The 11,698-nt window shown below is 45.4% G+C and overlaps 1 protein-coding gene across 1 annotated transcript; it reads left to right on the forward strand.

The window, feature by feature from the left end:
- Window positions 1-4,507: 4,507 nt before the first annotated feature.
- Window positions 4,508-9,713, forward strand: GSC2 (goosecoid homeobox 2). Its single transcript, XM_032764702.2, has 3 exons — window positions 4,508-4,808; window positions 8,628-8,875; window positions 9,461-9,713. Exons 1-3 carry the CDS (start codon window positions 4,508-4,510, stop codon window positions 9,563-9,565), a joined length of 654 nt encoding a protein of 217 aa, XP_032620593.2. The 3' UTR covers window positions 9,566-9,713.
- The last annotated feature ends 1,985 nt before the right edge of the window (window positions 9,714-11,698 follow it).

Raw genomic sequence — 11,698 nt, forward strand, 5'->3', positions numbered from 1 at the left:
TATTACCCCCCACCCCCATCCCGATTTTTCACATTTGATGTCTGGTCACCCTACCTGTCATCCAGTGCCAGCATATAGAAGTCAGAGGCTTAGGGACACCCAGAGCATGGGGTTGCATCCCTGGCCATCTTGGCTAATAGCTATTGATGGACCTGAACTGAACTAATTTTTTTTTAATCCAGTTATAGTTTTGGCCTTCACAACATCCCCTGGCAATGAGTTCCACAGGTTGATTGTGTGTTGTGTGAAGAAGTACTTCCTTATGTTTGTTTTAAACCTGCTGCCTGTTAATTTCATTGGGTGACCCCTGGTTCTTGTGTTATGTGAAGGGATAAATAACACTGCCCTATTCACTTTCTCCACACCAGTCCTGATTTTATAGAGCGCTTGCATATCTGCCCTTTGTTGTCCTTTTTCCAAGCTGGACGGTTCCTGTCTTTTTAATCTCTCCTCAGTTGGAAGCTGTTCCATACTCCGATCATGTCCGTTGATTACAAACCTGATCAAGTCAGAAGGGCACAATGAAATTCTTCCCTCACCCCAATCCCAGTATATTTACAGAATTAAAGAACAGAGATCCTATAATACATGATGCCAATACAGAGTAGCAGAGGGAGAAGGCTATTAAGAGGTAAAGAAAGGAAAAGGAGCAAAGATACTTATATACCCGAGACAGGTGTTTTCTAGTGAGATTTGAAAAGAAAGGGAGGCTCAATTGGCAGAAAGATACAGGGAGGCTTCCTGAGATATCGGGAGCGGAAGAGGAGAAGGTTTTCACTCCATCAGCAATAAGGTAGTGAGGAGACTCAGAGAGAAAGTCGGTGCTAGATGAGAGAAAGGAGACAGATGGGTAGTAGAGAGAGTAGAGAGGTATGTGGATGGAGTGGCTCTCAAGGAGGCTCAAACATGGAGAGATTTCCCAGGGTAGTGCTAATGGGCTTCTCTTTTTTGGGGAACCCTCTGTTCAGAACAAACTCACTCTGAGGGTATGTCTACACTGGCAGAGTTACAGTGCTGGGACTAACAGCGCTGCTCGAAGAGCGCGAAAGGGAAATCGCTGTTGTGTGTTCACACTGTTAGCTGCCTGCTCAATTGTGTGTTCACACTTGTGGCACTTGCAGTGGTATTCAGAGTGGTGCACTCTGGGCAGCTATCCCACAAAGCATCTCTTCCTCTTCTGCCGCTAAGAGTTGTAGGAAGGTGGAGGGGTGACAGGGCATCCTGGGTCCTGTCCCAATGCCCCATGATGCATTGCTTCACATCCAGCAATCCCTATGCTTCCGTCTGCATTTGGCACCATCTTTCAACGGTTTGTGTACTGCACACTCTGCTCTGCCTCTTCGGTCTGCAGGAATGGACCCCGCACTGTTGACCAATATGCTGCTCACTTTCACTAATGTTTTCCTGCACTTCAGGAGACTTTAAAATATTTCAAAACGAAAAGTTGATGCCTGTAATGTAAGTGCACTTAACAAACATGGCCCCAGAAATGTGAATTACTGTTATACAGAATTACCTAGAAGTTCAGGTGTTCGTTCATAAGTGAAAATGTATTCACCCCGCACAGGAGAAAAAGAGAATCTAAGGAGTGAGGGGAGGATTTCTTCAGCCCTTCACATAAATATGTCACAGGACAGCCAGGGGAGAGCATATTAACCACCCTTAATACATCTGAGACGTGGAGTTCTCCTTTACCCAATTTGCTTTGAGTCAGTGAACTGTAATATTGACACTCAATAGGAAGACGTCATATAGCATTGCCTGAAAAAATATAAGGAACTGGCCTTTATACAAGTTTTGTTTGGTGGATTAAAGTTGTATGTAAAAGGAAATTGATTAAAATGTTAATCAAACCTTGTGCAAGGTGCTATTTTTCCCATGGGGAGTCCTGTTAGGAGAAGAAAGGAGGTTATGCTAATATTTACTTGAAGGAAATAGTGAGAGAGTGAAGCGGTGAGAATATTTGTGATCAAGTATACTTTTATTTATTATGCGGCCGGTGAAATATACCTATACTGGAAAAGGCAGTAATAAAGGGACACTGAAACCAAGGAATGAGTTACACAGGAACTTGGTTATAGAGCTAATGATCAGAGAGGCCTGGTTAACTGCTCGATTAGTATAATTACATAGACACAGCTCAACAGTTCGTATAAGGATCCTACTAGCATCACTAAGAAAACAGAAAGTGGAAGATCTTTACAGCTGTTTCATCCTGATGGAGAAAACAATTTCTTAAGTGACTTTGTATTGCTGCATAATGAACAAAAAGAATTTAAAGTGGATAAGCACCTTTAACTTTCTCTCGATCCCAGCTTATTCATGTTTCCCAATAGCAAAACCAGAGTAAGACCATTGTATCTGTCATCTGCTTTATCTGCTGTCCAGCAACAGTTCCAGCACTGTCCTGTAACTAAGCTGACCTCTGGTTTGACCTAATCTGGGCTGAGGATTCCAGCACCATTGACATGACACTGAGGGTCTCCAGTCCCTCTGGCTCATCCTAGTTTGGTGATGAGGCCCCATGCCAACAACACAACACAGAGGGGCCTTAACCCTTTTGGGTCGACCTAATCTGACACCATTGACACAGTACTAAGTCCCTGGATCCCCTCCCCAATGCTGATGTGACAGAATGGAACAGCAAATCGAATTCCAGATGTGTGAAGAGAGTGACACCATCCATGACCAAACGCAACTGACTCTAGGAAGTGAAAAGGCCAAATGAAGGCAGGATCCCATCCCTGGCCTTGTGTGTCAAGCTGTAGGGCCAGAAGCATCTGAAAAGAGAACACTTGACGCGTAACAGGTGATACTGAAAAAAGTAGAGAGACTTTGGGAAAGAACTACTAGTGGCTCATTGTCTGTGGCCATATCTTGTGCCTTGATCCCATTAGTTTTGATGAGCTAAATGGGGCAAGCTGCGATGGTACCTAGACGGGAGACCTTCAAGAAACAATTAATTAGGTAGCACTCTTCTCTCTTAGCTATTATTCACCCAATGCCTTGGCATGGTCTGGGAGACACAGTGCTACAGTCAGTGTTATTTTTAGATGAGACACTGTTGCCAATTCTTATGATTGTATTGCAAGCCTCCTGATAGTTGACATTTTTCTTAAACCGTCAGTTCCTGGAGCCAAGTTATCTTGTAAGAATCCCATCTTTCATTTAATAAAGCAAAATTTCTAGCCCTCGGGGCTGCAGAGAAAAGCTTAAAAATGTGACACCTTCCCCCCAACGGCTCAAAAACAAGCAGGCAAATAAAAAGAACCCAAAACATAATATTTGTAAAATCTCATGATTTTTGGGACTGTGACATGATTTTTGAATGCTCATGGTTGACAATACTGGACAAAAAGCTCTGACTACATCCTGGTCATTAAAGATCCCATGGCATATTTTGTAAGAATGGAATGTTAACTCTGGTGTCATGGTCCAACTTTAGCGACTGGAGTGTCTAGCTCCCTAAATTCTCCCTGCAGTTCAGTATTCATCTTCACTTCGTCTCAGCTCGAATGTGGTGTGGCTATGCCCTGGGATAAAGCAGACAAGTTCCACCTCATAGGTGCCTGCACCTCAATGGTGAGTGGTTGAGCCCTTTACATACCACTTGCCTACCTCACAGGAGTGTTGTGAGCCTAATTAATTTTTATAAAGCACTTAGAGATCCTCCTATGAAGCATACTATACACATATACAGTATCTGTAGTATCGTTATTACTTGGACAGTGGGGAAAAATACAATTTCCCTGTGGTCTGAGCAGAAAATAAATCAGCAGTCACGGGGAGTCCTCACCTAGCAAAGGGCTTCATTGCTGCTAAAAATGATTCCCCCTCCCCCGCCCAAGCTCAGCTCCCCTCCCTCGCTCATATTGTATGATATGACAGTTTCCTTTTGATGGGCAAGCTTTCATTTGGCCAGAGAAACGGATAATTTGCTTCTTTTAAGGAGTTAATCCTCTGGTCCATTTGCGGGCTGGAGAACAGCTATTCTCCTCCTGCCTTGGATCGGAGGCTCCAACACAATGGAGATCATACCCACCTTCAAATCTACACTCAAGATGGAGAAATCAGATTTCCTTCCGGAGTCATTTCTGTAGGATTAGCTAAATCTTAGATCCACACTAACCCCTCACAAAGCTGCCAAGATTAGTTAGAATTTATTTTATTCGCAGGGGGTTTTACGGATTTCTTTCCAAAGGGATTATATATATATATTAACTTAAGGTGGCCTCAGTTGTAAAGCAGCTAGCTTAGAGGAGGGGGGGGAGGCATGTATGTGTATATATAAAATAAAAATCCCAGGTGCAAGAATGACAATTGCTTTGAAGAGACGACAAAACAATAATTCTGCCTGGCATCACTGGTCCGGTTTAAAAAGCATCCAAGTGTGAGCCGTCTTTTTGCTGGGGAGCCACAGTTTGGTCTCTCCCAGAGAGCAAGCCCCACTGTTTTCAGCTGCTGAATGTGAGCTGCCAAGTGCCACAACTACAGTTCCGGGAACAGGATGTCTTCAGAAGCCCCATTGGACACAGAGCTCAGCAGAAGAAGCCTCAAGAAGCAATGCTCATTCACCATCGAGAACATTCTCTCCAGCCCAGCAGAGAGAAGTCCCCAGGTTCTGGTCCCATTCTGTCTCCAGGGGATTTTGGACTGTGAGCCCAAGGGGCTGTGTGGGCTGGAGGCCATCGCTGCTGGCTCTCTGCAGGAGGAGGAGGAAGAAGAAGAACTGGAAGCTGCTGGGTGCAGCTGCTGTTGCTGTTCTCATGCAAGCACCCGTTCCCTGCAGGATTCTTCAAATTGGCTAGGTAAGTATTCTCCTGTTTTATGAGTCATTGTGTGGATCCCATAGGCGATGGGGCAGGGGGCATTGCAGCTGGCACTCACGAGGGCACCGACACAGTAGGGTAGCAAAACCTGGGACTATAGTGACATTACTGCATTGTGGCCTGCAGCCCTGTCATCATGCCCTGGGATTTTGTTAGCCCTCAACCTCAGCAAAGTTGGGAAGGGTCAGTTCTCAGATGCGGGGCTCCAAAGAACAGTGCAGGTGTTGCAGGATATAATGTAGGTGATTCAGTAGCTGGCACACTTCTTTCTGAGGCAGTATTGTATCAATGTCCCAACATTGCTTAAACGTGGCACTGAACTGCTGCTGCTCTCTAAGATAAAGAAGGAAGGCCCTGAATTCTGATAGTCATCAGTGAACCTATGGCATTTGTTGCAACAGGAGAGATGTAGATCTAATTCAGGTAACTAGATTCTGCCAAACTACATCCCTGCGACAGCTGGGTATTGCTCCTTGAGCCTGTGGTTTGTACAGGACTGATATGCATTTAAGCATGTGTTTAAAGTTAAGTACGCTGAAGTCCTTAGACGAATCAGGGCCTGTTTACTGTAGTTCACGCCAAGAGTGGCTGCATTTCAGGGCGGATGAAGTGGTTCATGTATGGAATTTGTATCTCAGTTTAAGTGTGTCAATGCTTTGGGACAAAAGGTGCTATATACATTTAAGATGTTAGATTATTAGCAATAATTAATTTTTTATATTTTTACAGAGTAACCATAGTTTTAAAATGGCTAGTTATCATTTGTAAAGCACTTTGAAGATGAAGAGCTTGGTATAAGAACTAAACACCATTACTGGGCTAAAAGCTGTAGCCAGTGAGTAAATCTTCAGTAAAGTATGCAGGATTTGGTTCATTATTAGGGGAGTGACTTAAGTAATAACACTTTCGTTTCATTATATGTAAAAAAAAAAGTTATATTTCTGTATCAGTTAGTTCTGGAACAGCTGTTGTATAATTCCTGGCACAGTAAAGAAAAAAGAATATGCGGCGATTTCTTAGTTACAAGTAGTTATGATGGAGTCCCCCACATTTGGGTTTAAACTGTTTTTTACTGGTAAGCATCCTCCAAAATGGACTTGCAGATCTGATGGCAGATACAAGCTCCGACCAAAGGAAAAGGCATTTTTTCCTCATTACTCTCCATGACTGTCAGTTTCGTGCCATTAATTTGAATGTGAACATGGGAGAACTTACTCATATAACATTCGGAATTTGGTTTGTGCTACGGAGAAGTCTCCATAGACCATTGCACGGAGACTACCAAAGCCGTTTCACTTGAGACCACAACACAAGTGTCCAGATGTGAAACCAGCAAAGAGTCCTGTCATGCATCTGATGAAGTGGGTATTCACCCATGAAAGCTCATGCTGCAATACATCTGTTAGTCTATAAGGTGCCACAGGACTCTTTGCTGCTTTTACAGATCTAGACTGACACGGCTACCCCTCTGATACTTGACACCAGATGTGAAACGCTAGTGTAATCTGCATTACTTGGCACAGTCTTTTCCTACCAGGGACTGCAAAACCACCTGTGGATTCTTGCTGTAACCTAGCCAGTCCCACAATCCATCATGACCACAAAGGCAAACATTCGCTGTCCAGTCTGATGTTTCTTTCCTTTACTCTTCCGTGACCATGGACCCAATCCTGTGACATCTCAACTGCTGGCTGAAGGGCTCTGAGCACCCTGAGCTCCCTGTGACCTAAGGGAAAGCTGAGAGTGCTCAGTACCTCGCAGTAGAGGGCCCTTAGCCTTTACAAACTCCAGTGCAGCTCTTTGAGGGTAAAGACCCAAAGCCCCTGGCATTGAAGGCACTGCCCTGCATCAGTCATAGAAGCTGGTGACATTTCACAGTGGGGAAGCAAAGCTGACAGCATCACTGTTTTCTGTGGGCCAGCTCCCTTTCTCCTGTTGTTTTTCTTTTCATCTGCATCACAGGGAGGTTCTGCAGACCTCCGAAAAACAGGTCGAGAACTGCCTCCCCCGCAGGAGCTGCGCCACGGCTTTTGGTGCCCTAGGCGGGGGTCCTTCTGTGCTCCCGGTCGGCGGCGGCAATTCTGCGGCTGGGGGGTCCTTCCACACTCCTGGTCTTCGGGGCACTTCAGCGGCGGGTCCCGGAGCGAGTGAAGGACCCACCACAGAATTGCCGCCAAAGACCTGGAGTGCGGAAGGACCCCCCACTGCCGAAATTGCCACCGAGAGCCACAAAATGCCGCCCTCCTAAATCCTGGTGCCCTAGGCGACCGCCTAGGTCGCCTAAATGGAAGCTCCGGCCCTGCTCCCCGACCCGCTTTTGGCCAGCAGCCCTCAGACACTGGTGTATGTGCTGAGATTGCTGTCCAAGTCCTAATGGGCAGCATTAACCCCAGCTCAGGTTAGAAGGTCTTTCCTGACCCTTCCTGGAATTTCCCCTTCCCCTTTGATACCACTCGAGTTCTGCAGAGTTACTTGAGAGAGCGCTCTACAATCCTCCTGAATTCTGGGAGAGAGAGAGAGAGAGAGACTTCCCGTTCAATCTTGTTAGTTTTTTTGGATATACCCTTGAGTTGTGTGGTGAGGGTAGGGGTGGATCTGCTAGAATGGAGCTTGGGACCCTACTGGAGTGCTGCTGACTCTCATGACTTCGAGTGTTTTTCTTAAAGCCCCAACTGCTGAAATTAGGAAATCTCACCTTTCACTGGAAAAAGAAAAGTTTGTTTCTTGCCCCCTGATTGCAGAGAAAAGCTTGGAAATGTGGTCCAAGTGCATCCCGAAGGCTAACAAACCACAAAACAAATAAAAAGAATCCCAGATTTATTATATTAAACCATCTTGTGGCTTTTAATCCAGTCTCATGGTTTCTGGGAGCCTGACTCATGCCATTTTAATGCTTGTGGTTGGCAATACTGCAGCTGGGCAGTAAACCAGGAGAACATAGCCAGAATTCCTTCGCCCTTCCCAAGTGGAATCCTTGGATCCTTTTTGTCTTTTCCTCTTTCTTCTTTTTGTCTCCTTCCTCTGAAGCATCTGGGACAGCCCCAGAGCTGGAGAGGAGACACTGGATGGGGCTGGCCAGGGCTCTGAGGTGGCACCAAGCATTCTGTCTCTCAAGTGCTCGACTGGCTGGTTCTTGCTCACATGCTCAGGGTCTAACTGATTGTCACATGTGGGGTCAGGAAGGAATTTTCTCCCAGGTCAGATTGACGAGGGCTTTGGGAGTTTTTCACTTTCCTCTGCAGCGTGTGGGTGCAGGTTGCTTGCTAGGACATCCGGGTGCATCTCCTATCCCTGCCATTGCAGAGGTCTCAGGTACTGGTGCACTTCAGTCCCTCCTGTTCTCTGCCTGTGGCACACAGTCGTCTAGTATCTTGAGGGCTGGAATACCTTCCTCCAAGCTGTTGGGTTTAGTGTGCAGGTGCTGGGAGGTGTTGGTGGCCTGTGATATACAGGAGGTCAGACTAAATGATCTGGTGGTCCCTTCTGCTCTTCAAATCTATGCCTCTCCTGGAACCTAGAGGATTCCAGTCAATCGCTGTTTCCTATCCCAGGCCTCACATCATGGCAACCATGCTTTCATTTCAACCAAGGGGGCTGAATGTGGCTCTGTCCCAAGCCAGTCAATTCTGATCCATCATGAATCACCGAGAGGAGCTCAAGCAGAGTCTGAGTATGCTGCCTCCATAGCAGCCCCAACTTCAGCCTATATGGAATTGAAGCGGGGCAGGCCTTTCTTCAGAGAGCGCTTTGTTTTGGTTCTGCAATCAAACTGGTAAATTATAACTCTCCTTCTATTAGACACCAGGTTCCCCTGGCCCATGAGGCTAATTCATCCCACTGCCAGGGCATGTAAGAATCTTCATGGGAGCCAGAATGAGCTGCAGACCTTCCATCAGATCCAAAGGCGGACCCGTCGGCACCGGACCATCTTCACTGAAGATCAGCTACAGGCCCTGGAGGCCCTTTTCAACCAGAACCAGTACCCAGATGTTATCACCAGAGAGCACCTGGCCAACCGCATCCATTTGAAGGAAGAGAGAGTAGAGGTGAGATTCTTCCACACTACAGAGATCAAAACAGTTTTTGCCCTTGTTTACTAAAAAAAATAAAGAGGAATCTGGTTCAGGAGCCGTTTTTATGCTCCCGCAGGGGGCTGCAGATGTAGCACCTCAAAAGGAAATTGAAAAAACACATTGTAAATTCCGTAAGCCATAGGATAAGGCCAGTACACAATGGATGCGTGTAGAAGAACACTCACCATTGTTTTTATGGCATGACACACTCACAGGCACTCTCTCATGCACACACTGCTTAACTCTGCGGTCACTGCCCTGCTTTCAAACATTTTCATGTTCTGTAGAACACTTTTGTTTACCATTGGGATTCCTGGCTCACCTGCCCACCTTGAAAGTAACTGAACATAAATTCCAGGGAGGGAGTCCTCAGGTGGCTCTTGTCCTGAGTTACCTGTGCAGAAGCAGCCTTCATAACCAGAGTACAGCATACTGCCAAATCCTAGCACTTCCCATCATGCTGTAAAATCCAAAGTTGTAAATGCCAATTGCTTTCAGTGCTGGGCCGTTTCATGGAGGCTGGAGATAAATGTTGCATTTCTTTTATTAAATGTCTAGGTTTGGTTTAAAAACCGACGGGCCAAGTGGAGGCATCAGAAAAGAGCTTCTGCTTCAGCTCTGCTCCTTCAAGGCACCAAGAAACCCTCGGAGGAGAACTGCTAAGGGACTGACACTAAAGGCTCACAGGGTTATTGTAAAAAGCATCAGTTGCCCTGATCCACTGGTTTTGCAGCAAGGTTGGACAGATGGAAGAGGAGTGGGGCCGGAGAGGGAAAGCAGTGAGGGAATCTTCTGATTCGATGAGATAAAGGGCAGGTAAAGGTAGGTGCTGTATTTTCAAGTCCTTAGCTTTTTCATCCAAAAAAAGTTTATCTCATGACAAATAAAACAAACGAGTCATAGGGCATGTTCCTCAAAAGCTTAAGCTGAAAAGTTGCCAAATGCCAAAGGTGGAGATAGAGCTTGCCTCAATGTTAGTGTTCTAGCTGCATGTGTGGATGATGGAGAAAGATTTCTCTCAACTTGTCTTTGTTCCTGTACAGATAGCGTTGTGCCTGTTTTGTTGTTATAAAATAGATTCGGAGACCACACTGGATAATGGCCTGGGGTTTACATTGTTTTTACAAGCAGCAAAGAGTCCTGTGGCACCTTATAGACTAACAGCTGTATTGGAGCATGAGCTTTCGTGGGTGATGCATCTGACGAAGTGGGCATTCACCCACGAAAGCTCATGCTCCAATATGTCTGTTAGTCTATAAAGTGCCACAGGACTCTGCAGCTTTTACAGATCCAGACTAACATGGCTACCCCTCTGATTGTTTTTACAGTGTCATGATGGCGTCTACAGTTGCGTTTTGGGGTCAAGGTGGACACTGATTACACAACTCATTCCTTAAACAAACTAACAAAGGCTCTATTTGCATTTTTCAAAATAAATTCATGTACAGAGTAGGGGGCATCAAAGTACTATTAATGCTTCTAAACTAACGTCTTCAACTGACCTGTGCTCACTCATGGCTGTAGTACAGTTGGTTGTTAGTGTATACAAATGGCCTTGTGTGCACTAACACCCAACTGTACTACAGCCATGAGTGAGCACAGGTTAGTTGAAGACGTTAGTTTGAAAGCACTTAATAGTATTTTGATGCCCCCTACTCTGTACATGAATTTATTTTGAAGAGTGCAAATAGAGCCTTTGTTAGTTTGTTTAAGGAATGAGTTGTTTAAGGAATGAGTTGTGTAATCAGTGTCCACCTTGACCTCTGCTCGCAGAGTGGGTTGGGTTGCCCAGAATGGGGCAACAGCAGTTGCCAACCCCGAATAAAATGGCAAAAGAGAAATGAAAACTAAACTGTAGAACTGCAGAGGAAAAGCAGCACCTGCTGCTATGGGTAGCTACTAGAGTTTCTGCTGATAAAAGGGTGTATTTCACCAGAGAAGCTGGTTGTTTCCCTTTTATTTTGTTTCACTCAGCTTGGATAATTAAACTAGATCCGTCGGTTTCACTTTCTGGTTCTCATGCACTAAGACCTTGCTTTGGGGTCTGGAGTGGTGCATTGGGCTTCCCAACAACACAGAGTAAAGTTTCAGCCTCAGAACTGTCTATGTGGTGCCCCAACTGCTGTGTAAGTGCTAAGGATGATAACTGTTTGCAGTGTTGTAGCCATAGCAGTCCTAGGATATTAAAGAGACAAGGTGAGTGAGGTAATATCTTTTATTGGATCAACTTCTGCTGGCGAGAGCTTGTCTCCCAAGATATTACGTCACCCACCATGTCTCTCTAAGGATGATAATTGGCCATGTCCTACAAGACCAGTCAGCTTGTGAAGAATCGTTCCTGATTTCCATCCCCATTCTATGTTTTATTCCTTGCAGACAGATTCCCTTTCATTTTTAGGCTTGGATTCCTCCATGATAATTTTGTGTGTGTGTGTGCGTGCAGTAAATGCTGCTGGAGTTCTTTTCAAGCTGTCTGTAAAATAAAGATTCATAAATAAATGTACAGGGGAGACAGCTGTTACTGGGACTGGAGCCCTGGCATTAAGCCTGCCAAACATGATGCTCCTCACAAAAGTAGTAACTTTACTAATTTAAGTCCACAAAGATTCGGTCACCGTAAATAACACTTTGCACTTCCACGGCATCTTTCCCTTCCTTCTGTGCTGCAGGGCTGACATCAAAAGCCACATGCCAGTGTAGAATTTTCAGCACAAAGGTATTGAGTTAATTCTGAGTGATTGCATATTCTGGTGGAGAATGTGCTCTACGGGGGGTCTGCAGCTGAACGGCATAGCC

The sequence above is a fragment of the Chelonoidis abingdonii genome, chromosome 22 (genome assembly GCF_003597395.2).
Source record: "Chelonoidis abingdonii isolate Lonesome George chromosome 22, CheloAbing_2.0, whole genome shotgun sequence".
Taxonomy (NCBI): Eukaryota; Metazoa; Chordata; order Testudines; family Testudinidae; genus Chelonoidis; species Chelonoidis abingdonii.